General features: G+C 42.1%; 1 protein-coding gene and 1 pseudogene across 1 annotated transcript in view; both read right to left on the reverse strand.

Moving 5' to 3' along the window:
- Positions 1–280: 280 nt before the first annotated feature.
- On the reverse strand, positions 281–6,648 carry LOC128639118 (transducin-like enhancer protein 1; annotated as a pseudogene).
- Positions 6,649–16,009: 9,361 nt separating this feature from the next.
- The window catches only part of SCN4B (sodium voltage-gated channel beta subunit 4), a 157,018-nt gene continuing 145,263 nt past the window's right edge, over positions 16,010–27,764 (reverse strand). Inside the window, exons 4-5 of the mRNA XM_053691287.1 lie at positions 26,695–26,824; positions 16,010–17,087 (exon numbers count right to left, since the gene is read on the reverse strand). Of these exons, the coding sequence (XP_053547262.1) occupies positions 17,003–17,087; positions 26,695–26,824 (215 nt within the window). The 3' untranslated portion in view covers positions 16,010–17,002. The remainder of the gene's footprint in view (positions 17,088–26,694; positions 26,825–27,764) is intronic.

A 27,764-nucleotide genomic window follows, 5' to 3' on the forward strand; every position in this document is an offset into this window, starting at 1 on the left:
CATTTCAAAGCAGAAATCTCAGAAACTCTGTGCCCAGAGGCAATAGCCAACAAAAAAGAACCTTCCAAGATAACAATTTAATGTCAAAAGTATGCATAGGCTCAAATGAAGCCTGCTGCAAAACAATAAGAACAAGATTTAGGCTTCAAGGCGGAGCCCCAGATCTAAACACGGGTCTGATCCTAGCCAGAACCTTAACAAAGAACTGCACAACCGGAAGCTCAGCCAATCTTTTGTGCAGTAATCCGATATCTGTCCCTTCAGGAAACTAGCAGATAGGCCTTTTTGTCCAGTCCATCCTGGAGAAAAGCTAAAATTCTGGCAACCTTAACCTTATGCCAGGAAAAGCCGCGCTCCTCACACCAGTAAAAGTAAGTCCTCCACACTTTATGGTAGATATGACGAGTAACTGGCTTACGAGCTTGAACCAGAGTGTCAATAACACTCTCAGAGAACCCTCTTTTGGCTAAGGCTAAGCGTTCAATCCCCATGCAGTCAGCCTTAGAGAATCTAGATTTTGATGAACGAAGGGACCCTCTATAAGCAGATCTCTGCGACAAGGTAACCTCCACTGAGGAGATGAGGACATCCACACCAGATCTGCAAACCACATCCTTCTCAGCCATGATGGAGCAATCAGAATCACAAATGCTTGCTCCTGCTTACAAAGGAGAAGCGGTAATGAAGGAAAAAGATATGAGACTGAACCTCCATGGTACTGATAGGGCATCCATCAATTCCACCTGAGGATCCCTCATTCTCGACCCATTTCTGGGTAGCTTGGCGTTGAGGTGGGATGCCATGAGATCTATCTCCTGTGTCCCCCACTCGCTGCATATCTCTGCAAACACCTCAGGGTTAAGAGACCATTCCTTTGGGTAAAATGATTGCCTGCTGAGAATTTCTGCTTTAAAGTTGTCCACACCCAGAATGTGGATCACTGACAGCGTACATTTTTGAGTCTCCGCCCACTCTAGTATCTGAGATTCTCCTCTCATCGCCAAGGACTACTTTTTCTCCCCTCGATGGTTGATATAGGCAACCAAGGTAATATTGTCTGATTGAAATCTGATAAACTGGGACGAACCCAGAAGGGACCAAGCCTTCCAGACATTAAAGATTTCCCAGAGTTCCAAAATATTGATCGGAAGAGAGGACTCCTCCTGAGTCCACAGACCTTGTGCCTTCTTGGCACCCCAAACGGTTCCCCACCCCGAAAGGCTTGCATCCGTAGTCACAATCTCCCAGGACAGTCTTGAAAAGCACGTGCCTTGGGACACATGATCTGGACAGAGCCACCAGGAGAGCGAGTCTCTAGACAGGCTGTCCAGCACAATCTGTTGAGACAGATCTGAATGGTCTCCATTCCATTGTCTCAGCATGCATAGTTATAAGGGTCAAAGATGGAATCTGGCAAAAGGAATGATGTCCATGCAGGACACAATGAGTCCGATTACCTCCATACACTGAGCCACTGAGGGTCTCGAGGAGGCCTGGAGGGCAAGACATGCGGAAGTTAGCTTGCAACGTCTCTGATCCCTAAGGAATATTTTCATGGATATGGAGTCTATTTTAGCTCCCAGGAAATTCAACCTTGTACTTGGAGTAAGAGAACTCCTTTCCAAGTTTATCATCCATCCATGTAATTGAAGAAGACTGAGAAGGGACTCCAAATGTTCTTCCGCTAGACATAAAGATGGTGCCTGTACCAAGATATTATCCAGGTAAGGCACTACTGCAATACCTTGTGTTCTGGCAACGACTAGAAGAGCCACCAAAACCTTTGTAAATATCCTTGGAGCAGTAGCTAGGCCAAACGGAAGAGCTATGAACTGGAAGTGCTGATCCAGAAAAGCAAACCTCAAGAACTGAAAATGTTCACTGTGAATCGGGACATGAAGGTATGCATCCTTCAGGTCTATTGTGGTCATAAACTGTGCTTCCTGAACCAGAGGCAGGATTGACCGTATTGTTTCCATCTTGAAAAAGGGAAAACTCAGAAACTTGTTTAGGCACTTTAAGTCCAGAATTGGTTGGAAAGTTCCCTCCTCCTTTGGAACCATGAAAAGGTTTGAATAAAACCCCAAACCTCTTTCTGCTGTAGGTACCGGGACAAATACTCCTAGAGAGGAGAGATACCATATGCAAACTAAGAAGGCAGCCCTCTTTTCTTTTCTTGTTGAAAGACTGGAGAGTAGGAATCTGCCCCTGGGCGCATGAGACTTGAATACTATCTTGTATCCTTGAGATACAACCTCCGGGACCCAAGGATCCTGTACATCCTGGAACCAAGGGTCTGAAAAAAGAGACAGTCTGCCCCTACTCAATCCGATCCCGGATCTGGGGCCGCCCCTTCATGCTGATTTATTCTCAGCGGGCTTCTTAGTCTGTATGGACTTATTCCAGGAGTGAGCAGGCTTCCAAGTACTCTAGGGCTGCTCGGACTTGGAAGAGGACTACTGTCATTACGACTTGTCAGTACGAAAGGAAGGAAAATTAGACAGTTGCTGTCCCTTAGGCCTATTCTTCTTATCATGCGGTAGGAAGGTACCTTTCACCCGGTAACTGTAGAGATAATGGAGTCCAGCCCTGGACCAAATAAAATCTTCCCCTTGAAGGGAAGAGAAAAGAGTCTGGATTTAGAAGTCATATTCGCAGACCAAGACTTCAACCAGAGAGCCCCGGCGGGCTAGAACTGCAAAGTCAGCAGCCTTTGCATTTATGCGAACAATATGCATATTCGCGTCACAGATGAAGGAGTTAGCAATTCTCAGTGCCTTAATTCTCTCCTGAATATTCTCAAGGGGAGTCTCCACCTCAATGAGCTCTGACAGAGTGTCGCACCAGTAGGTAGCTGCTCCAGCAACTGCGGCTCCAGCTGCTGCCGGTTGAAATAAAAACCCTGAATGTTGAAACATCTTCCTCAGAAAAGTTTCCATTTTTTATCGATAGGCTCTCTAAAAGAAGAACTATCCTCCAGAGGGATAGTAGCATGCTTAGCCAGCATGGAAATAGCACCACCAACAGAGTGTCGCACCAGTAGGTAGCTGCTCCAGCAACCGCGGCTCCAGCTGCTGCCGGTTGAAATAAAAACCCTGAATGTTGAAACATCTTCCTCAGAAAAGTTTCCATTTTTTTATCCATAGGCTCTCTAAAAGAACTATCCAGAGGGATACTATACTATACTACTATACAGAGGGATAGTAGTATGCTTAGCCAGCTTGGATCCTTCGGGATGGATCCCCACAAAACTAATTAAGAGTCAGGGACCGGGAATAATTTTTTAAAAGTAGACGTTCCTACTCTTTCCCATTCATTACTAATATTGTTCCCCATCTTAACTGGCACAGGAAAAGTCAGAGGGACCTTCCTTTCTTCATAAACCCTGTCTAATTTAGGGATCTTAGGTTCCTCAGGGAGTGTGGCCTCTGGAACCTCTAGTCTAGATAGAACCTCCTTTGATAAAAAAACGCAGATGCTCAATTTTAAATCTAAAGGAGGGTTCCTCCGCTGAAGGAAATTTAATAACTGAAGTCTCCAACTCAGAAAGTTCACCCTCTGAAGCTACAAAGGTTAACTCATCCTCCGATAGCTGGGATATAGTAGCTTATTTAGTGTGTTTATTTGCTGCGCATGTCGAGGGATTAAAGGGCCAATCAATGCATCTGGAGGGAAGGGGACCGGCTGCATTTGACCATCTGCAGTAACATGAAATGAATAGGCCGGTTTTCCTCCAGGAATTTCAGCTAAGTTTGGAGGCATTCCAAGTACTCTCATGTGTGGAGGCGGATCAAACCCAACCATAGGGATCGTCCATAAGCAACCAAAGCAGCGTCCGCAGCAGCTGCACTCATCTGCGGTGACATGTTGTGCAAGCTTGCATATGCTGCTCCTGTACTGTTCAGCTCACCATTCATGCCCCCATAAGGTACCATGCCAAAATGTGTGCCATAAGGGTCAGGTACTGCCAATGGTGTTCGTAAACCTGCAGCAGCAGCTTGGTTAACTAGAGGGTCCATGGATGGAGGCTTGCCAAGGCCCGGTCTCAGTCCCGATGTTGTACTTGTGCCGGGAGTCGGCACATCACTTCGAGGAGTTGGCGTGTTTGATTTCAGAACAGGCGTGCTGGCTTTTTCATGCATAATCATTTCTTTCGATTTTTAAAGATGTGGAGCTGCCTGAAGAAGCTCTGGAAGCTGGACTGCTATAAGCATCTTTTTTCATCAATCGGCTTTTGTAAATACCATTTTCACGTGGGGAGTGTGCAGGGCTTGCTCTTGGGGAGGAGGGGGTCCTCATTGGATACATCAACAACTAAATTATCATCACTTTTGTCCCCGTCACTGTCATAGTGGCTATAATCTTTATCGTCCACTTTTCTTTTTTTGAGGTCGTTGGAATAGTCAGGTCCATTTCTTCGTTTATCTGAGTCTCGCAGGCTGTCGGAAACCAACAGGGAATTGCTTGTGCCTGGCTCTCTTTCTCTATGGTGGTCTGTATCATGATGCTTCTTGTCATCTTTCATGGCCAGGTGAGACTGCCTACCTAGAGCACTAGAAAGGTCAAGGAGGCCAACACTGCTTCCTAGCGATGGCATTCCGGGTGGCTGAAGGCCTGATGGATGTGGTGTTAGAGGCACTGGCGGTCCATGGCTATGTGAAAGATGTTGAGCCTGCAACTGTGTAGGAGGTAGACCTGGAAGGCCACGTACCCCGATGATGGCATTCAGCTCAGCCATTGTCACTTGTTTGGCATGCTCTACAGCTTGAGCCACTTGCTGTTGATGTCCCTGAGAAAGAAATGGGATGACTTGTGCACATATTGTGTTTAATTGCTTGGCAATTTCTGTCTGTCTGTGCATTTCAATATTTAATCCATAGGATATTTCATAATACATAACATAGTGCCTTTGCATTTCAGTTTTTTCGCTTGCCAATTTTTCACATTCCAATTTAAGGCTGTGATATTGAGCTTGAAGAAATTGGAATTCCTCTTTGATCCTGTCCAAGGACTCAGAGATAGTGAATTTAAATGGCTGGTCTGGGGCCTGATGCGGCGTCGGGTGTCTACTCAGGGGAAACATGACTCTCCCAGCTGCCGCTTTGCCCCTTTGCAGCTCAATTCTCGACGACTTTTAGCAAACTCCAAAAACACACACTTTGGGTAATGGACTTAAAAAAAATATATATATAAAATATTTATATATCCCACTTGATGAGAAAAGGGAGTCCGCCCAGCTAGAGCAGCATCCTGCCGCTACCTCCTCCTTTTCTTCTGGGCATCCTTTGTCTGAGCAGAACAAGAGGCAGCTTCCCAGCACCCTGGAGTTTATGGCTTCCACCCCCTGGCGTTATAGCAAAACTCCAGCTTCTCCTTATCTCACTTCACTGCTAATTCCCACAAAAACTTTCTGTTAACCAGGGGCTCCCCTTGAGCACCCCGATGCGATAAATGTGTAGATCCCACAATGTATTACAGGAAGATGCGATAAGGTGCCACTTGCTCCGTTGGCATAGAGATCCTCCTTCTATAGGATCAGCAACCCTGAGGGCTCATGGCCACAACAGTGGGCAACAAGCAAATAAGCAATTGGCGTGTGGGGGCAAAGGAAGAGGCTGCAGCCCCAGGGAAGGGTCAGGAGCGATTCATAAACATCCAGACGGCAGATTGGAGGGGGGTGATGGGAAACAAGAGATCCTGCGCTACTGCCACAGAAAGACAACCAAGCAAGGGGTTGGTGGGGGGTGAGGTAAAACAATAACACCCTTTAGTTCCAATGGCTAATTAGCAGCTCCTGCTCCTCCCCCCGAGAGGAACAAAGTGCTGGGCTGAGAAAATCAATGCAATGATACATGAACGGTGGAAAAAAGAAATATCACCACCAGTACTTCCATTTTCTGAAAATATGTTGCAGAGTTCTAAAAAATATAGTAAGCTAAGTAAAAAAAAAATCTTGATTTGTTTCCAGTCTGACTGTTGTCCGACTTTCTTATTGATGATCAATATAGTGAAGAATGGACAACAATAATGATAAAATGCGCTATACCTCAAAAAAATGTTGAATTAGATATATGTTTGCAAATATGTCCTTTTTGTTGATGTAACAATTGCAATGCTGCAGTTTGATCAAATGGTAAAAAGGAACAGTACCTTTAATGGAAGAAAATAAGTCCAATAAGACTTCCTGTGCTCAGGGGTGTTTAACACTGTTTTCCAAAATAATTCCAAATTGGTTCCAAATAATTGGTTTCTAGGATCCCTTTAGTTCCAGGGAAATCACTGTGCCCAAGCCTTGCTGCCTTTAATCCAGCCTGGTATTCCCAAACCAGGGCTTCGTATGCAGGAACAAGTATATATGAAAAGAGAAGAAATGGCGCAAAAGGCAGGACTCAAGTGAAAGCGTTTAATGACACAGTATATTACACAAACATATATGCACTTACAAGATTAAAATGAATGTACTGCAATTAGGAGGATCATGGGTGGTACAGTTCTTATTGCTTCCCACAGCCGGCTTGTTGTGATTGCCGAGCGCTGCTGCACTGTATATGACTGGCAGGTGAATCCGGATACCTTGTCAGCAAGTCCTGTGGCTGTTGTGAGTGCAGGATACCAGGACCCTTGTTCCAGCCTAGATTGTCAGTTCAATACCCTGAGGGTATTGAACTGACAATCTAGGCTGGAACAAGGGTCCTGGTATCCTGCACTCACAACAGCCACAGGACTTGCTGACAAGGTATGAGGGTATTGAACTGACAATCTAGGCTGGAACAAGGGTCCTGGTATCCTGCACTCACAACAGCCACAGGACTTGCTGACAAGGTATCCGGATTCACCTGCCAGTCATATCCAGTGCAGCAGCGCTCGGCAATCACAACAAGCCGGCTGTGGGAAGCAATAAGAACTGTACCACCCATGATCCTCCTAATTGCAGTACATTCATTTTAATCTTGTAAGTGCATATATGTTTGTGTAATATACTGTGTCATTAAACGCTTTCACTTGAGTCCTGCCTTTTGCGCCATTTCTTCTCTTTTCATATATAGTGAAGAATGGAACTCACATACAAATGTAAGAAACCAAATGGCATAAAATATCCACTTCTCGCAGAGTTGAAAGTTGCAGATAGAAAGAGCTTTGCAATCTCAGTGCACGGGACACAATATCTCAGGCCGCCCTCGCCTCTCCAGAGCTGGTTACATTAACACATGGTTTCACACTCCTCCAGCTAACCAGAGTACAGCCCCTCCTTCACCCTTCAAGGGAAGATGCCCCCTCCAACCTCTTATCCATAGGATCCTTAAAGGAACAGCTATCCTCTATGGGAATTTCCCCTTCCACCTTGAGGACCGTCTGCCAAGACTCCTTGATAGAGTCAGCAATTGGAAACATCTTCTTAAAAATTGGGGATGGAGAAAAAAAAGGGATACCAGGTCTCTACCATTCCCTAGCAATAATCTCTGTAGCCCGATCTGGTACAGGGAAAACCTCCACCATGGAAGGTACATCAAAATACTTGTTTAGCTTGCTAGACTTAGGATTGGCTACGACAGTAGTTTGGGAGTTGTCCAAGGTAGCTAAAATCTCCTTAAGTAACAAACAGAGGTGTTCCAGCTTAAATCTGAATGATACAACTTCAGCATCAGAAGAAGGAATTACACTGTCTGAGTCTGAGATTTCACCCTCAGATGCCACCAAAGTATATTCCTCCTCAAACTTCTGGGGAGGAACATTCGGAATAGCCACGACTGTGTCAGAAACCTTACTCACTGATTCCTTAGATTTCCTCTTGCGCTTTCCCTGCAGCATGGGAAAAGCAGACAGCACATCAGTAACCGCAAAAGATATGTGGGTAGCAATGTCTTGCAACATAACTCTAACAAGACTGTGTGAGAGGAAGCGCAGGGTACTACATGTGTGAACGATAAAGCTTGGGACACTTGAGGAGAAAGCTGCGGCATATCTTGAACATTTTCAGGAGACCCCTGAACAGCATCCGCCTTAGACAATGATGCTCAGAATCAAAAAGTCTATACCTGTAATTCAATGTTCCCTCAATACATAAGGAACAGAAAGGGATTGGTGGTTCCACATTAGCATCAAAACACAAAGAATAATAATAATTGAACAAATGAAAAAGAAAATACTTTTATTTATTTTTTATATTATGTCACAAAAACGTTACTGTCCCTTTAAATTTTAAACAACTTTTTATTTCCCAATGCAAAAAACGTTGGTTTTAGAGCACCCCAGACAGCCTCTTCACCTCAGCTAGCCCTGCTGGAGTGCCTACCTGTCCTGCTGACTGCCAGAGTTAATATATAGAGAAAATCCGGACTCAACCCAGAGCTGCTCCACCCGGTATCCGGAGACTGCTAACACTGAAAAGCAGAGCTGCAATGAATACGTCACCCTTCCAGCACTCCGGAAGTGAGAAGGGAAAAAGCAAGCAAAAACTCTTTGCCGCTTAAGAACAGACCCGCCCATCGTGAGTGTATCAACCTGAACCTCCCGGCCGGCATTAATCTTCACTCTGAAGATAAAGCCACCGAGAGCAAATAAAAAACACAACCACCATGACCAGAATAATCCGGAATAAAAATGAACTGAGCCTATGTTCCCTGAACTCCTCTCGTCCCAGTGCCTGCACAAACTGCCTCACATTACCCCATAATAGGATTAATGTATCTGGTGTCCCATATAGAGCTAACTGCTAAAGTGCCAATATTTTTCTTGTACCTGCTTAGAAAAATAAATTTAGCACTTACCTCAATATAATCTGCCTTGCACTAGGTTTGAGAGGCATTTTCCCTCACATGGACCTGTGGAAAAAAAGAAAGACTGAGTAATCTTACTCAGGCTTTCCAGTAATGGCAGCAATAACTATTTTGGAGGCGCAGTGAGGATTATACCCCACAAGTTCCAAATTGCTTAAAAGCCACCACTGCTCTACTGAAGAGACTGACATGGACTACGGCTAAACCCCATGAAGGAACAGAACAAACTTGCTCTGCTGAAAAATAATAAAATCTTGATTGAAGAATCTTCTTTCAGACACCTAAACTTTACCAACTCCTTGCTTTTAATGTAGGCAAAGAGAATGACTGGGGTTGGAGGGAAGGGAGGTGATATTTAACAGCTTTGCTGTGGTGCTCTTTGCCTCCTCCTGCTGGCCAGGAGTGATATTCCCAATAGTAATCAGAGATGATCCGTGGACTCACGGTGTCATTAGAAAGAAATATATATTTCAAAATAAAAAGAACATTTACAACTGTGAAGAACATTGTAATGTAAAGTATTTACAGTAAATACACAGTAAAATACATTATTAAATATTAAGAGAATAAAAATAATTTACATAAATACACGTTTATACACATATATGCACACATATATACACCTGTCCCATACATATCATTATATATATATATATATATACATATATATATTTTTATATATAAATAACAAAATTTATGCTTACCTGATAAATATCTTTCTTTTGCGATGTACCGAGTCCACGGATTCATCCTAACTTGTGGGATATTCTCCTTCCTGACAGGAAGTAGCAAAGAGAGCACCACAGCAGATCTGTCTATATAGCTCCCCCCTTAACTCCACCCCCCAGTCATTCGACTGAAGGCCAAGGAAGAAAAGGAGAAACTATAGGGTGCAGAGGTGACTAAAGTTTACATAAAAAAATACTATCTGTCTTGAACAGACAGGGCGGGCCGTGAACTCGGTACATCGCAAAAGAAAGAAATTTATCAGGTAAGCATGAATTTTGTTTTCTTTTGCATGATGTACCGAGTCCACAGATTCATCCAAACTTGTGGGATACCAATACCAAAGCTTTAGGACACGGATGAAGGGAGGGACAAGACAGGAACCTAAATGGAAGGCACCACTGCTTGCAAAACCTTTCTCCCAAAAATAGCCTCCGAAGAAGCAAAAGTATCAAATTTATAAAATTTTGAAAAGGTATGAAGCGACGACCAAGTCGTAGCCTTACAAATCTGTTCAACAGAAGCATCATTTTTAAAAGCCCATGTGGAAGCTACCGCTCTAGTAGAATGAGCTGTAATCCTTTCAGGAGGCTGCTGTCCAGCAGTCTCATAAGCCAAACGGATGATGCTTTTCAGCCAAAAGGAAAGAGAAGTCGCCGAAGCCTTTTGACCCCTACGCTTTCCAGAATAGACAACAAACAAAGAAGATGTTTGACGAAAATCCTTGGTTGCCTGCAAATAAAAAGTCAAAGCACAAATCACGTCCAAGTTGTGCAACAGACGTTCCTTCTTACAAGAAGGATTAGGACACAGAGAAGGAACAATTTCTTGATTGATATTCATGTTAGTAATAACCTTAGGTAGGAACCCAGGCTTGGTACGCAAAACCACCTTATCAGCATGGAACACAAGATAAGGAGAGTCACATTGCAGATAGTTCAGAAACTCTTCGAGCTGAAGAGATAGCAACTAGGAACAAAACTTTCCAAGATAAAAGCTTAATATCTATGGAATGCATGGGTTCAAATGGAACCCCCTGAAGAACTCTAAGAACTAAATTTAGACTCCATGACGGAGCAATAGGTTTAAACACAGGCTTAATTCTAACTAAAGCCTGACAAAAAGCCCGAACGTCTGGAACATCTGCCAGATGCTTGTGCAACAAAATAGACAGAGCAGATATCTGTCCCTTTAGGGAACTAGCTGATAATCCTTTCTCCAATCCCTCTTGGAGAAAAGACAAAATCCTAGGAATCCTGATTTTACTCCAGGAGAAGCCTTTGGATTCGCACCAAAAAAGATATTTACGCCATATCTTATGATAAATTTTCCTGGTAACAGGCTTTCGAGCCTGAATCAAGGTATTTATGACTGACTCAGATTAACCCCGCTTTGATAGAAACAAGCGTTCAATCTCCAAGCAGTCAGTTACAGAGAAATTAGATTTGGATGCTTGAATGGACCTTGAATCAGAAGGTCCTGTCTCAATGGCAGAGACCATGGTGGAAGGGATGACATGTCCACCAGGTCTGCATACCAAGTCCTGCGTGGCCACGCAGGCACTATCAAAATCACAGATGCTCTCTCCTGTTTGAGTCTGGCAATCAGACGTGGAAGGAGAGGGAAAGGTGGAAACACATAAGCCAGGTTGAATGACCAGGGTACTGCTAGAGCATCTATCAGTGCAGCCTGAGGATCCCTTGACCTGGAGCCGTAATAAGGAAGTTTGGCGTTCTGACGAGACGCCATCAGATCCAACTCTAGTGTGCCCCATAGCCGAACCAGCTGAGCAAACACCTCCGGATGGAGTTCCCACTCCCCCGGATGAAATTTCTGATGCCTCCCAGTTCTCTACACCTGGGATATAGATCGCTGACAGATGGCAAGAGTGAGCCTCTGCCTATTGGATTATCCTTGAGACCTCTATCATTGCTAAGGAACTCTTTGTTCCATCCTGATGATTGATATAAGCCACGGTCGTGATGTTGTCCGACTGAAACCTGATGAATCTGGCTGAAGCCAGCTGAGGCCATGCCTGGAGAGCATTGAATATCGCTCTTAATTCCAGAATATTTATCGGTAGGAGAGCCTCCTCCCGAGTCCACAAACCCTGAGCTTTCAGGGAATTCCAGACTGCACCCCAGCCCAGAAGACTGGTGTCTGTCGTCACTATAACCCATTCTGGCCTGCGGAAACACATTCCCTGGGACAGATTATCCTGTGACAACCACCAAAGAAGAGAGTCTCTGGTCTCTTGATCCAGATTTATCTGAGGAGATAAATCCACATAATCCCCATTCCACTGATTGAGCATGCATAGTTGCAGTGGTCTGAGATGCAAGTGAGCAAACAGAACTATGTCCATTGCCGCTACCATTAGTCCGATTACCTCCATACACTGAGCCACTGACGGCCAAGGAATGGAATGAAGAGCTCGGCAGGTGGACAAAATCTTTGATTTCCTGAGCTCCGTCAGAAATATTTTCATGTCCACCAAGTCTATCAGAGTCCCTAGAAATGAAACTCTTGTGAGGGGGGAAAAAGAACTCTTTTTTACGTTCACTTTCCACCCGTGAGACCTTAGAAAGGCCAACATTAAGTCCGTGTGAGACTTGGCTAGTTGGAAGGACGACGCTTGAAGTAGAATGTCGTCTAGATAAGGCGCCACTGCTATGCCCCGTGGCCTTAGAACCGCCAGAAGGGACCCTAGCACCTTCGTGAAGATTTGAGGTGCCGTGGCCAACCCGAAAGGAAGAGCCACAAACTGATAATGCTTGTCCAGAAAGGCGAACCTGAGGAACTGGTTATGATCTTTGTGGATAAGAATGTGCAGATACGCATCCTTTAAGTCCACGGTGGTCATATATTGACCCTCCTGGATCAATGGTAAGATAGTCCGAATGGTCTCCATCTTGAAAGATGGAACACCTAGGAATTGGTTTAAGATCTTGAGATCCAGAATTGGTCTGAAGGTTCCCTCCTTTTTGGGAACTATAAACAGTTTGGAGTAAAACCCCTGCCTCTGTTCTGCTTTTGGAACTGCGCAGATCACTCCCATGGTAAAAAGGTCTTCTACACAGCGTAAGAACGACTCTCTTTTTGTCGGGTTTACAGACAATTGAGAAAGATGGAACCTCCCCCTTGGAGGGGAATCCTTGAAATCTAGAAGGTATCCCTGGGTTACAATTTCTACTGCCCAGGAATCCTGAACGTCTCTTGCCCAGGCCTGAGCAAAGAGAGAGTGTCTGCCCCATACTATATCCGGTCCCGGATTGGGGGCTACCCCTTCATGCTGACTTAGTGGCAGCAGCAGGCTTTTTGGCCTGTTTACCCTTGTTCCAAGACTGATTAGGTCTCCAGGTTGGCTTGGATTGAGCAAAGTTCCCCTCTTGCTTTGCAGCAGGGGAAGAGGTAGAGGGACCACTCTTGAAGTTTTGAAAGGAACGAAAATTATTTTGTTTGGTCCTTGTCTTATTTGACTTATACGGAGGGAGGGTATGACCCTTCCCTCCAGTAATGTCTGAAATGATCTCTTTCAATGCAGGCCCGAATAGGATCTTACCTTTGAAAGGGATGGCCAAAAGCTTAGATTTAGATGACACATCAGCTGACCAGGACTTAAGCCATAACGCTCTATGTGCTAAAATGGCAAAACCTGAATTCTTAGCCGCTAATTTAGCAAGATGAAAAGCGGTGTCTGTAATAAAAGAATTAGCCAACTTAAGAGCCTTAATTCTGTCCAAAATATCCTCTTAGGGACCGGAAACACATCAGTGTAAACAGGAACCTCTAAATATTTGTCCATTTTACACAATTTCTCTGGAACTACAATAGGGTCACAATCATCCAGAGTAGCTAAAACCTCCCTGAGCAATAAGCGGAGGTGCTCTAGCTTAAATTTAAATGCCGTCATATCTGAATCAGAAATTTCTCCCTCAGACAGCAAATCCCTCATCCCTACTTCAGAACATTGTGAGGGAATATCGGATACGGCTACTAAAGCGTCAGAAGGCTCAGCATTTGTTCTTAACCCAGAGCTACTGCGCTTCCCTTGCAACCCAGGCAGCTTAGATAAAACCTCTGTGAGGGTAGTATTCATAACTGAAGCCATATCTTGCAAGGTGAAATAATTAGACGCACTAGAAGTACTTGGCGTCGCTTGTGCGGGCTTAACTGGTTGTGACACTTGGGGAGAACTAGATGGCAAAACCTGATTTCCTTCTGTCTGAGAATCATCTAATGCCAAACTTTTATAAGTCAAAATATTCTGTTTGCAATTTATAGACATATCAGTACAAGTGGGACACATTCTAAGAGGGGGTTCCACAATGGCTTCTAAACAAATTGAACAATGAGTTTCCTCAGTGTCAGACATGTTTAACAGGCTAGTAATGAAGCAAGCAAGCTTGGAAAACACTTTATTTAGTGAAAAAAAAAACAATTTGCAAAAACGGTACTGTGCCTTTAAGAGAAAACAAGGCATACACAAACTGCAAAACAGGTTAAAATTGCTTCAATTTTTCAGAAATTTTAACAGTGTACTCACTAAGCTTTAGAAGGATTGCACCACAAGTAAATAAGCAATAAACCCCCAAATGAAAAAAACGGATTGAAATATGTCTAAAACCGGTTAAAACCCCTATTAGCACCTTGCCACAGCTCTGCTGTGGCCCTACCTGCCCTTAGGAAGCGATAATATGGGGTTTAAAGCTTCAATTAGTCCCTCAGAAGACTCTCATGACCTCAGGAGAAGTTGCTTGCTGCTTGTAAATGTAGGCCCCGCCCACCTCACTCGATGTTACTGGGGCCTACACAAAACTAACAAACCCTGCCTGAAAGCCATGTGGGTTATAAACAACCCCAAAGAACCCTCAAGCAAATGTCCCATAAAACAGAAAATGTTACTCCCAGACACAAAAACGTTTGTCCCAAATTCACATAACAAACTGAGTGCCCGCAAAAAATTAACCCTTTATGCAAGCTAGTAAAAACCTCTGATAACACTAGGATTACTGCTTACCCTTACCCTAATGGGGACACTGTCAGCCTTTCTGAGTTAACACAGCCTCTGCAGAAAATATGACTGAACATACCTCATTTCTGTATAGCAAGAAACCGTTCCTCACACTGAAGTTTTCCTGTACTCCTCAGCTTCTGTGGGAACAGCAGTGGACCTTAGTTACAAATGCTAAGATCATCATCCTCCAGGCAGAAATCTTCATCTATGTTCTGCCTGAGAGTAAATAGTACAACACCGGTAACCATTTAAAAATAACAAACACTTGATTGAAGATAAAATAAAACTAACAGTTTAACACCTCTTCTCTTTACTCTTCCTGCTTAGAGCCAGCTAAGAGAATGACTGGGGGGTGGAGTTAAGGAGATAGCTCTATAGACAGCTTTGCTGTGGTGCTCTCTTTGCTACTTCCTGACAGGAAGGACAATATCCCACAAAGTAGGATGAATCCGTGGACTCGGTACATCATGCAAAAGAAATATATATATATATATATATATATGTGTATGTATATACATATAATATATATATATATATAATATAGCTCTTTCCATTCAAACAACTTGTCATATACCATATACCTTTTAACCCTTATAAAACCATTATTAATATTTATATGAATATTTTTTATCAGATAGTGTATATATGAGTGTAACACTTTATTTTAATGTATTTATGTTGTGTTTGGTGCACATTTGCTTTTTTAACTCTTTATGCTAGGTCTCTTCTCACACTTGAGCGAACACGTTAACTTGTAATACGTGTGCAAGTTAACACGGGCGCAGTATTGGTTATCGCAACCCATGCTAACAATAATGTGCTACTTACAAGTAAATAAATGCTAGATATAATTCAAAGCACATATCAGCCAGGAATTATATGCAGATGTTAAAAGTTATATTAGTCGGTTAAATATTGAAAAATAGTGTTAACTTTTAGTGTCCATTAAGTAATTGGCACTGCCATGTTGTAATCTTTCCTTCTCTATTTGCCCTAATAGGGACAGTTATAAATGGGTCTCTAGCGTGTACAAATAATAACTGTGTGGAATATAGCAGTGTTATGTCTAGATCATGCACTTCTACGTTTAAGTAGAATCTGAAAACCTACAATTTTATGGATTCAATTACAGGAAAAGGTGACAAAATGAATGATGAAAATATATTGCAATGGTTTCTAACTATATGTAATTAAACATTTTATTTTACAATCTCAGAGTGTTTAATGTCCCTTTAGGTGAAAACCTGCCCTCTAACACACAGTCATCACTAGTGAACATTACTTCCGTATTGATGCATCTTTTGATTCTTTGAAGCTCTGTGAACACTCTCGGAAAACCCCATTGAAAAGCCTGTGAGATTCTTGTGTTTTAAGATTTCTGTGTATGTATCCACAGTTTCCTGTTATACATTATTTGAGTGGTTTTATAATCAAATCAGCAGCAGTTCTGATGGATTGGAATAGCTTAGAAAAGAAAAAAAAATGTGTCTGTGATTGTTCACAATATTTATTTGCATATAAATTCTGATAAGTGGAAATGGAGGCCAAGGTCTTTCTTTCTGTCACTGTTTTATTTATCTTCGTCATTATTCTGTCCCAGTGTCTCTTGCTTTTGTTTCTCTGTCACATTCCAAATGTTACTGTCACAAAACAGAATCACAACTTGGTGTCACTTCTCTCCTTCCTTGTCACTATCCTGTCTGTCCAAATTTGCCTTATTACCCCCTCTGTCTCCTTCCCCTATCGTATCTATCTGCCCCCCCCCCCCCATCTACTGTATCTACTGCCCCCTTTATGAGTGCCTCTATTCCCATTACTGGCCCCTCAGCCTGTGTCTGTTCCATGCCATAATAATGCTAAACATACAGTCCCTTATACCTCCCTTCACTGTCCTTTCCCTGTCATGGCTCCTCTATATCTTGCCAGGAGGAAGTGTCCAGCAGATGAAGCTGCTGTGCTTGTGCACTCATTCACTGTCATAGTACAAACATCCTCACAAATCTGTGAATATTCCTAAGCCAAATCTAGTCTAATCACTTGAGTAGGTAAAAAATGGGTTCTTGTATGTGCCCCACTGAAGTGCAAAACATTCATGTGTGTATAGACACCTTGAAATATGCGGCATGGAACTGACCTCTGCATGCCTTATATAGAGAGCATTATGGGGGCATTTGGTACACAGAGCCCTGTGAAGCTATAAGGAGCTTTTACTCAATAATACTATATAACTACAATGCATAGTATATAGAGGAGAAAGTATTTAGCACTGAAATGCACAAACTCCATCAGGAGCTGGGGTGTCTGATGGATTGTGGTCATTTAGAGGAAGGACTCCCAGAGCCTCTTCAGGGGATCATATGTCCATGATCCCTGTGTCCATTCTGAGTTCTGTCTGTCCCCAGTTCTGGTGGAGACGCTAGGGGTCCCAAGGTTTATTGTGTGCAATGATGTACAACCGTTGGGTCCCTCAAGCACACAGAGATCAAGCTTTTGTTTTTTCTTTGCTCCCTGGTTTGGAAGCATTCTCCGTATTGTCATTAACAGAAGAACTCACAAGGCAATCCTTCCTGAAAACAAAAGGGGACAAATAAGTTAGTTAGCGCGGCGATGATAATATAACACAAATGCTTATACCTGTAGACATGAGAAAAAGGAAATTTATGCTTACCTGATGAATTAGTTTCTTTTACGATAAGATGAGTCCATGGATTTCATCCTTACTTATGGGATATCGCCTCCTGGTCAGCAGGAGGAGGCAAAGAGCACCACAGCAGAGCTGTATATAAAGCTCCTCCCTTCCCTCCCACTCCAGTTATTCGACCAAAGTTAGGAAGAGAAAGGAAAAGCCAAGGTGCAGAGGTGACTGAAGTTTAACAAAAATAAAAGACCTGTCATACAAAAACAGGGTGGGCTGTGGACTCGTATCGTAAAAGAAACAAATTTATCAGGTTAGCATAATTTTCCATTTCTTTTATATGATACGATGAGTCCACGGATTTCATCCTTACTTATGGGATACAATACCAAAGCTATAGGACACGGATGAAAGGGAGGGACAAGACAGGGAACCTAAACGGAAGGCACCACTGCTTGAAGAACCTTTCTCCCAAAAACAGCCCAGACAAGGCAAAAGTATCAAATTTGTAACATTTAGAAAAAGCGTGAATAGAAGACCAAGTTGCAGCTTTGCAAATCTGTTCAACAGAAGCAGCATCTGTAAATGCCCATGAGGAAGCCACAGCCCTAGTGGAAGGGGACGTAATTCATTCAGGAGGCTGCAGTCCAGCAGTCACATATCCAAAACGGATGATACTCTTCAGCCAAAAGGAAAGAGAGGTAGCCATAGCTTTCTGACCCCTACGCTTCCCAGAAAACACAACAAACAGGGAAGATGATTGATGAAAATCCTTAGGTGCCTGTAAGTAAAACTTCAAGGCACGGACTATGTCCAAATTATGTAACAGTCGCTCCTTCTTAGAAGAAGGAGTAGGACACAAGGAAGAAAAAACAATTTCCTGGTTAATATTTATATTTGAAACAACCTTAGGAAGAAAATCAAGTTTGGTACGTAACACCACCTTATCCGAATGAAAAATAAGATAATGAGAATCACATTGCAATGCCGAAAGCTCAGAAACTCTGCAAGCAGAAGAAATAGCAACCAAAAACAAAACTTTCCAAGAAAATAACTTAATATCTATGGAATGCATAGGTACAAACTAAACCCCTTGAAGAACTTTAAGAACTAAATTCAAACTCCAAGGAGGAGCAATTGGTCTAAACACAGGCCCGATTCTAGTCAGAGCCTGACAAAAGGATTGAACATCCGGAACAGCTGCCAGATGCTTGTGTAACAAAATAGACAAAGCAGAAATCTGTCCTGTTAAGGAACTAGCTGACAACCCTTTCAACAACCCGTCTTGGAGAAAAGACAAAATCCTGGGAATCCGAACCTCACTCCATGAGTAGCCCTTGGATTCGTACCAATAAAGATATTTACGCCATATCTTATGGTAAATTTCCCTAGTAACAGGCATACGTGCCTGAATCAAGGTATCTAATACCAAATCAGAAAAATCTCCTTTAGATAAGAGTAAGCGGTCAATCTCCAAGCAGTTAGCTGCAGAGACACTTGATTCGGATGATGGAAGGCCCCTAAATTAGAAGGTCTGTCCGCAATGGAAGCGTCCACGGTGGCTGAGATAACATGCCCACCAGATCGGCGCACCAAGTCCTGCAAAGCCACGCAGGAGTGAATAGGATCACCGAAGCCCCCTTCTGTTTGATGCGAGCAATCACCCGGGGAAGGAGAGCAAATTAAGGGAACACATAAACTAGGCTGAAAGACCAAGGAACTGCCAAAACATCTATCAGCTCGGCCTGGAGATCCCTGGCCCGTACCCGTATCTTGGAAGCTTGGCATTCTGCCGTGCCCTAAGATTCAACTCAGGCCTGCCACATCTGAGAATCAGGTCTACGAACACCTCCGGATGAAGATTCCATGTTCCCGGATGAAAAGCCTGTCTGCCTAGAAAATCCGCTTCCCAGTTTTCCACACCTGGGATAAGGATTGCCGACAGAGAACAAGAGTGAGCCTTCCGCCCACTGATTGAGCTTGGCTCCTTCTGTCATTGCTAAGGAAACTCCTGTTCCTCCCTGATGATTGACATAAGCTACAGGTGTAAAGTTGTTCAACTGGAACCTGGAGAACTAGACTGAAGCCAACAGAGACTGAGCCTGAAGTGCATTGAATATTGCTCTCAACTCTATGATATCTATGGGGAGTAGAGACTCTGTCTGAGTCCACACACCCCGAGCCCTTAGGGAGTTCCAAACTGCTCCCCAACCTAACAGACTGGTACCCGTTGTCACTATTACCCAAGAGGGTCTGTGGAAGCATGTCCCCTGGGACAGATGATCCAGTGACAACCAACATAGAAGACAATCCCTTGTCTGTTGATCTAGAATATTAAGAAGACATATCTGTACAATCTCCATTCCACTGCCTAAGCATGTGCATTGCAGAGGTCTGAGACAAAACCGTACAGACGGTACAATAGCCATCGTCGCCACCAGCAATCCTATTACCTCCATGTACTGAGCCACAGACAGACGAGGACTGGACGGACTGACTCGAAATTAATTCAGGATTCTTAACTTTCTGACCTTCAGAAAGATCGTCACAGAAAGAAAGCGAATACAATTCCCAGAAAGGAAATGTTCCAGGTTTACCTTCCACCCGTGGGTTCTTAGGAAGGAAAGCACAATTGTGGTACAGGACCTTGCTAGCAGTATATCATCCAGATAAGGAGCCACTGCAATGCCCCGCGGCCTTAGAACCGCCAGTAAGACCCCAAAACCTTCGTGAGGATTCTGGGTGTTGCATAGACCAAAAGGAAGAGCCAAAAAATAAAAGTGGTAGTCCGTGAATGGAAAAAAATTATTGTATAATACAGGAGCACTATATGCATGCATGTAGTGGGTACGTGGAAGCGCGGCTAATCACCTACAAGGGTCTCAAGGCACAGCTCATTTTATCGATCTCAGAAGAATGAAAGGCTGAGTGGACCTCGCCAGGGATTGAACCTGCAACCCTAGGGGTGCTATAGAGCTTAGCCACAGCACCTTTAGCATGCTGAGTTATCCGAAATGGGCACAGTGGATGGGAACATGAAGGTACGCACCCTGTAGATCCACCGTCGCCATAAACTGACCCTCCTGGATCAATAGAAGAGCGGTACGAATAGTTTCCATCTTGAAAGACGGAATTCTGAGAAACTTGTTTAGACTCGAGACCTAAGATAGGTCTGAAAGTTCCCTCCCTTTTGGGAACTACAACAGATTTGAGGAAAAAAACTGTCCTGCTCCTGAATTGGAACAGGACGGATTACTCCCAAGGAGAAGAGGTCTCAAACACAGCGTAAGAACGCCTCTCTTTTTATCTGGTCTACAGATAATTTGTGAAAGAAAAAACCTTCCTCTGTGGAAAGAATTTTTTGAATTCCAGTTAGTACTCCTAAGACACAATATCTATTGCCCAGGGAAACCGAACATCTCTCATCCAAGCCTGGATGAAGAAAAACAATTCGCCCCCTGCTAGATCCAGTCCTGGATCGGGGCCAACCCTACATGCGGACTTGGAAGCCGCAGCAGGATTTGGAATTCTGAAAGGAACTAAAAAATACCCTTGACCTCTCCGATTGGATCTCTTATCCTGAGGGAGGAGATCCGAGAAGCCAGAAATAATTGCCTTCAAGTCAGGGTTGTCTTCCCCTTGTAAGGGACAGTCAAAAGATTAGACTTGGAAGAAACATCCGCAGACCCATATTTCACCAAAAAGGAGCTGCATGCTAAGATGGAGAACCCTGAACTCATAGCCGCCAATTAGGTAAGTTGCAGGGAAGCGTCAGTAATAAATGAATTAGTTGACTTAAAAGCTTTAGTCCTATCAGGTATCTCTGCCAAAGAAGTCTCAGACTTAAGAGACTCTTCCAGAGTATCAAACCAATAAGCAGCAGCACTTGTAACTGTACCAATGCAAACTGCCGGCTGCAATAGCAACCCTTGATGAACATAGATTGTCATAAGGAAAACCTCTAATTTCTTATTCCTCTATACTTGAGTGCGTTTGTTGCATCCTTAATCACAAAGGATGAACTAACAACAAACAGCTGAAAGGCATCTATTATAATATACACAGAACAAAACTTTACTGTCTCTTTAAATCTCAAAGTAACTTATTTCTCTGTGTCCTTGTACCATCCTATGTCACAAAGGATGAAGTAACAAACAAACAGCCTCAAGTCTTTTAATAAAGTTTACACAGTAAAAATGTTACTGTCCCTTTAACTTCTCTTGTATCAGCATCAGAAAAGATCCAATTAGCATGGTAACCTCGCTGGAAGTAGACGTTGCTATGCACATCAAAGAAACCATGTCATGTGCCCACAATTCCATAAGAAAAGTGCAAGGAACGGCAGAGCACCGCATGTGGGCCAGAAGAAAATTCTTTATTTTATGTGTGCACTTGTTTGAAATACAAAGCTGACTTTCAAATAAAAGAAAACCCCACCAAAAACGGTACTGACACTTAAAGACTGAAACAGAACGTTATCTGTTTTGTGTGTTACTGTCTCTTTAAAAGTTAAAGAGAAAGTTTTTTAATGTCTTGCACACAATCGTCAGAGTAACAACGGGCATCTCAGATGAGCTTGCTGAGATGAGCCCTCACTTCATGTTCAAGTTATAATGAGAACGACATGTTCGTAGCAAAATGACCCAAATAAAATAGAAGTGTGTGTATAAGGAGTCTTGTAACGTGATGATCTTCACACGTCAAACATGCTGTCTTATAACGATATTGGGACTTGCAAAGGAGTTTACATTACCAAGTGCAAAGAATCCGTATGTGTGCACTTGTTTTGCCACATCATGTGCGCTTTATTTCTTTATCTTGCGCAACAAGTTTACAACACCCCGTGAAGGGGAAGAAAAGCGCGCGCTATGAACAGGGCCATGTTAAGGACCACCCATCGTGGGCGTAAACAATACATTGAAAAATACTACGCCATAATTATGCTCGAAGAGAGCGATGTGAGCCCATAGAAAGCTCCCGGTCGGCTTGTATATGTATAAAAAAACGCCGGGAGAACATGCCCCATGGTTGAATAAAACAAGCCACTGTGTAACAGGCAGAATATAGTAAACTCCCAGTCGGCTTGTCTTTGTATAAATAACCGCCGGGAGAACATGCCCCATGTTTGAATAAAATAATCCCTTATAACGATATGTCACAAATCTATGACAAACAGTCGCTGTGCAACAGGCAAAATATAGCAAACTCCCGGTTGGCTTGTATTTGTATAAATAACCGCCGGGAGAACATGCCCCATGTTTGCTTACAACGATAATGTACAAACACTTGCCATGCAAGTGGGTTACCAAGTGAAATAAATGTATATTTGCTGTCTGTATACTGTCCTAAATGAACAAGAGAATGCATACCTGTAAAGAGCCCATATAATATGCAAAGGGATGCTCAATTATAACGTGAGAGGCCAAATCCTTCTGAGGGCTATTTTCTAATCCCAGAAACAAAAAAAGCACTTATCTAACAAGCTGCCGACAGCAAAGGCAGCACTCAGGCGTGTGAAATCCTACTGCTCACATGGACCTGAAGGATACAAGAAAAATACTGAGCAAAAGACCCTCAGATTTTTTCCAGATAGGGCAGCAACAGTATATGGGAGGCGCAGTGAGAATTATGTCCCACAAGTTCCCATTGCTTGAAAGCCACCAAATGCTTCTCTTTTGACTGAAGAGACTGATCTGGTCTAGGCTACACCCCAGAACAAAGTAGCACACTGTGGCACCACTTTAAAAAATAATAAACACTTGATTGAAGAACCTATAACTAACACCTCACTCTGCCTCTTCCTATCACTAACACAGGCAAAGAGAATGACTGGGGTGGGAGGGAAGGTAGGAGCTATATATACAGCTCTGCTGTGGTGCTCTTTGCCTCCTCCTGCTGACCAGGAGGCGATATCCCATAAGTAAGGATGAAATCCGTGGACTCATCGTATCTTGTAAAAGAAAACAGTTATGGACACTGGGGGACACCTGTGACATGTGAACACAGCACTCACACTCCTTACTGGTGGCACGAGGAAAAAAACAAGTTATTCTCACACAGCACTCCTTACTGGGCACCTAAGAAAATAATACAGCACTCACACTGCTTCCTGATGACACAAGTAGTGAACAGAGTGACAATTACACAGCACTCACCTTCCTTTCCAGAAATACATCTAGTAAACTGAGTCACACATACACAACAGTCGCTCGCCTGCTAGGGCCCACAAGAGGTCAATTGCACTTCCTTGTGACAAGAATATAGGACAACTAAGTACAGGCATACCTCAGTTTATTGCGCTCCACACATATTGTTTTTTTTACAAATTGAAGGTTTGTGGCAACCCTGTGCCAAGCAAGTCTATCTGTACCATTTTTCCAACATATACACACATATAAACACATAAATACACATATATACACACCTATATATACACACCACCAGCAAAAACATTAGGGCGCCGATTAATTAATCACGCTCCGTATGGAGCTTGATGTAGCTGTTTCCGCGCGGGCCTTAAGTTTCGCCAGAAACAGCAGTTTAGAAGCAGCGGTCTTAAGACCGCTGCTCCTTAACTCGTCCGACAGCAATCCGCCCGATCACATACAATCGGGTTGATTGACACCCCCTGCTAGAGGCCGATTGTGCAATGATAAATGCTGACAGCATTTATCTATGTGCGCCGGACATGATCCGCTACAGAGGATCATGTCCTTTCGCACTTTGTTAAATCGGCCCCTATGACTCACTGAATGCTCAGATGATGGTTAGCATATTTTAGCAATAAAGTATTTTTTTAATTAAGGTATGTACATTGTTTTTTAGACATAATGCTATTGCATACTGTGATGGAGTGTATAAACTCCTCCCTGTAGAAAGGGTTAACATCTTTACAGGGAACAATACTATCCTGAAAGAAACAAAATGCTGTAAGGCGTGTTAGCTCACTGCTGAAAATATTACTATTAGTAACAGCCAGACAACAAGAAGCCAATTAGCAACAGCTGAGGATACTTAAAGGGACAGTTTACTCAAAAAATTTCTCCCCTTTAATTTGTTCCCAATGATCCACTTTACCTGCTGGAGTGTATTAAATTGTTTACAAGTAGCTCCTTTACCCTTATATTGGCATTTGAAATTGTTGATTTAGCATGTGGTATCCCCACCTATTCTGAAAGTTTGTGGCCGCACGTACCAGCTATAGATAAACTTTGTAAACACAGAAGAAATTACACTCCCAGTCGGATATAGCAGAGATGAGGTAATACAATGTTGATTTTCCATTGTTCTCTCAAAGTACTGGTGATTGTTTTAAGGACAGATATAAGATAAAGAAGCAGGTATATGTGCACAATGTGATACAGTAATGAGATCTGATTATACCTACAAGCTCAACCCATTTTATTAGGTTGTGGCTTCAAAACACAAAATCAGAGCTTTAATATACACAAATAAACCTTAAAAAGCTAATTTTCATACATTTTTTACTCTGCAGTTGGTAAAAAAAGCAATTGTAAACACATTAAGGGAAAAACTATTTTACAGTATACTGTCCCTTTAAAGGGCTATACAAGGCAGCTATTGTGAGCAAGGTTAGATTCATTTGGATCTCAGACAGGGAAGTAGCAAGACACTGGGAGAGTTGTCTTAGATAACCTCTATTTAAATGCTTAATGCTTTATCATAAAAACTTTTAGGATTATATAAGTTGTGTGTTTGTTTTTGTTCTAAAGCATATGACTTTGTATGTGCACTGTTGTTTTTTGCTTGTTTGTTTAACTACAAAAGGGTGGTTGTTTAAAGGGACAGTCTAGGCCAAAATAAACTTTCATGATTCAGATAGAGCATGTTATTTTAAACAATTTTCCAATTTACTTTTATCACCAATTTTGCTTTGTTCTCTTGGTATTCTTAGTTGAAAGCTTAACCAAGGAGTTTCATATGCTAATTTCTTAGACCTTGAAGCCCACCTCTTTTTAGATTGCATTTTAACAGTTTTTCACCACTAGAGGGTGTTAGTTCAGATATTTCATATAGATAACACTGTGCTCGTGCACGTGAAGTTATCTGGGAGCAGGCACTGATTGTCTAGACTGCAAGTCTGTCAAAAGAACTGAAAAAAGGGACAGTTTGCAGATGCTTAGATACAAGATAATCACAGCGGTTAAAAGTGTATTAATATAACTGTGTTGGTTATGCAAAACTGGGGAATGGGTAATAAAGGGATTATCTATCTTTTAAAACAATAAAAATTCTGGTGTAGACTGTCCCTTTAAACTTTGAACTGCTGACTGATAGTAAAGACTCTTGTTTAAAAGTGAAAACTTCTTTTGCATCATTCTGTTTGTGCTTAACATTTCCTGACAAGGTCCACTACATTACACGTGGTGTCAGGAGTGGGATTGAAAACCTGGTTTCAGGAACAGATGGAAAAGTATGGAGTGGAGATGTGCCTGATCCAAATTTACAGTTGGAAAGAGTACCTAAGCCGTTAAGATATCTGTGTACCTTTTGAAGTTACAGGCAGTCTGCACTAGTGTTTTCTGCTCCATTTATAGGATAATGGAATTAGAAAAATTGTTGAAGTGGATGATAAAGCATTAAGCATTTAAATAGAGGTTATCCAGTGTCTTGCTACTTCTCTGTCTGAGATCCAAATGAATCTAAACTTGCTTGCAAGAGCTGCCTTATATAGCTTTTTAAAGGGACACTGTACCCAAAATTTTTCTTTCGTGATTCAGATTGAGAATAAAATTTTAAGCAACTTTCTAATTTACTCCTAATATCAAATTTTCTTCATTCTCTTGGTATCTTTATTTGAAATGCAAGAATGTAAGTTTAGATGCCGGCCCATTTTTGTTGAACCATCCACCAATAAAAAAAGTGCTGTCCAGAGTACTGAAACAAAAAAAAGCTTAGATGCCTTCTTTTTCAAATAATGATAGCAAGAGAACGAAGAAAATTTGATAATAGGAGTAAATTAGAAAGTTGCTTAAAATTGCATGCTCTTTCTGAATTACAAAAGAAAAAATTTGAGTTCAGTGTCCCTTTAACTGTTCTCAGTTGTTGGCTTTTTGTTGTCTGCCTGTTACCACTTGGAATGTTTACAGCAGTGTGCTAACAAGCCTTACAGCATTTTGTTTCTTTCAGGAGAGTGTTTTTCCCTGTAGATAATTTAACCCTTTCTTCAGGGATGAGTTTATACACTCCATCACACTTCCTTAATAGACTATAGTATAGTGTAAATATAACTTTTATATGCAATGGGGAAAAAAATAAGTGCCACTCACTTTATTGCTATATTTGCTTTATTGCGGTGGTCTGGAACCAAAACCACAATATCTCTGAGTTAAGCCTGTATCACAAATACAAAGGAAGACTCAAACACCAAAATAGCATTTTCCTACACACTTTTAGTCCTCATTCTCATACTAAAGCGTCTCCTTATACATACTCCAACACCAGTTTGTGCACAGTCATATCAACCAACACTACAATTTACCCCAAGCTTTACACACTGTTATTCCCTGTTAACTTACTTAGTGTCACTGTTTCTTTTCAGGATAATACTGATGATTTTCTTCATGATAAGGATGAGAATAAGCAGACCGATAACCCCACCAACCACAGCCACAATGATTAGTGTCAATGTATTATCCACAACTTCAACTGTAGGGAAAACAGAAAGCCAGATAAAGAGTTATCAGAGACCACAAAGTCAGGGAGTGTAAAGCTAGGGTCATGAAATAATAGGGGACAAGACCAGAGTCAAGTGTATCAGGTTAGAAAACTATAGTCAGGGTCCAGAGAGTACACATAAGGAGACCAGTAAAAAGTCAGAAAAAGACAGATCAAAGAGCCCTTTTCTAAAAATCAAAGCACAAATCTTATAGACCTATATCCTTATTAAATACTGACTATAAACTTTTAATGCATATCATTGCAGAGAGATTGAAAAAAAACCTCCTAAACCCCTTGATTCATATTGACCAATGTGGAGTAATGCTGGGTTGAAACACAGTGAAAAATATACGTAAAGCTCTCTTAGTATTAGATCGTTTTTGGTTGATTTGGCTCTGCCTACAGTAAATGCTGAAAAGGCATTCAACTCTATAGAATGGGATTACATGTTTTCTACTTTATATAATTTCGGCCATTTTTGTAACTTTATCAATTTACTTTACAAAAATCCCTTTCCTAACATATTGACAAATGGTCTTATTTTACCTAATATATATCTATCAAACGGGACGAGACAACTCTTCCCCTTACTTTTCAATAAGGCCATTGAGCCATTGGTTATTTATTTAAGACAGATAATGAAAAGTATTCATATAAGGGGTCAGAATGTAGTATTATCTTTTTACCCTGATGATTTAATTATCTTTCTGAGTGATTCTAAGAAGAGTATCCATTTATTCTTAGAATATATCCAGGAATACAGCTCATTTACAGTATACAAGCTTAACCTGGAGAAAACCAAATGTGGATAGCTAAGCTTAAAGGAAGCTACCACAGCCATCTCTTTAAAGAGGTAGAACATATTAAATGCTTTAGTTATCTTTATCTTTAAGAACCCATATCAATGGTATGATGTAAATTTCGCAAT

This window comes from Bombina bombina, chromosome 8 (genome assembly GCF_027579735.1).
Source record: "Bombina bombina isolate aBomBom1 chromosome 8, aBomBom1.pri, whole genome shotgun sequence".
NCBI lineage: Eukaryota > Metazoa > Chordata > Amphibia > Anura > Bombinatoridae > Bombina > Bombina bombina.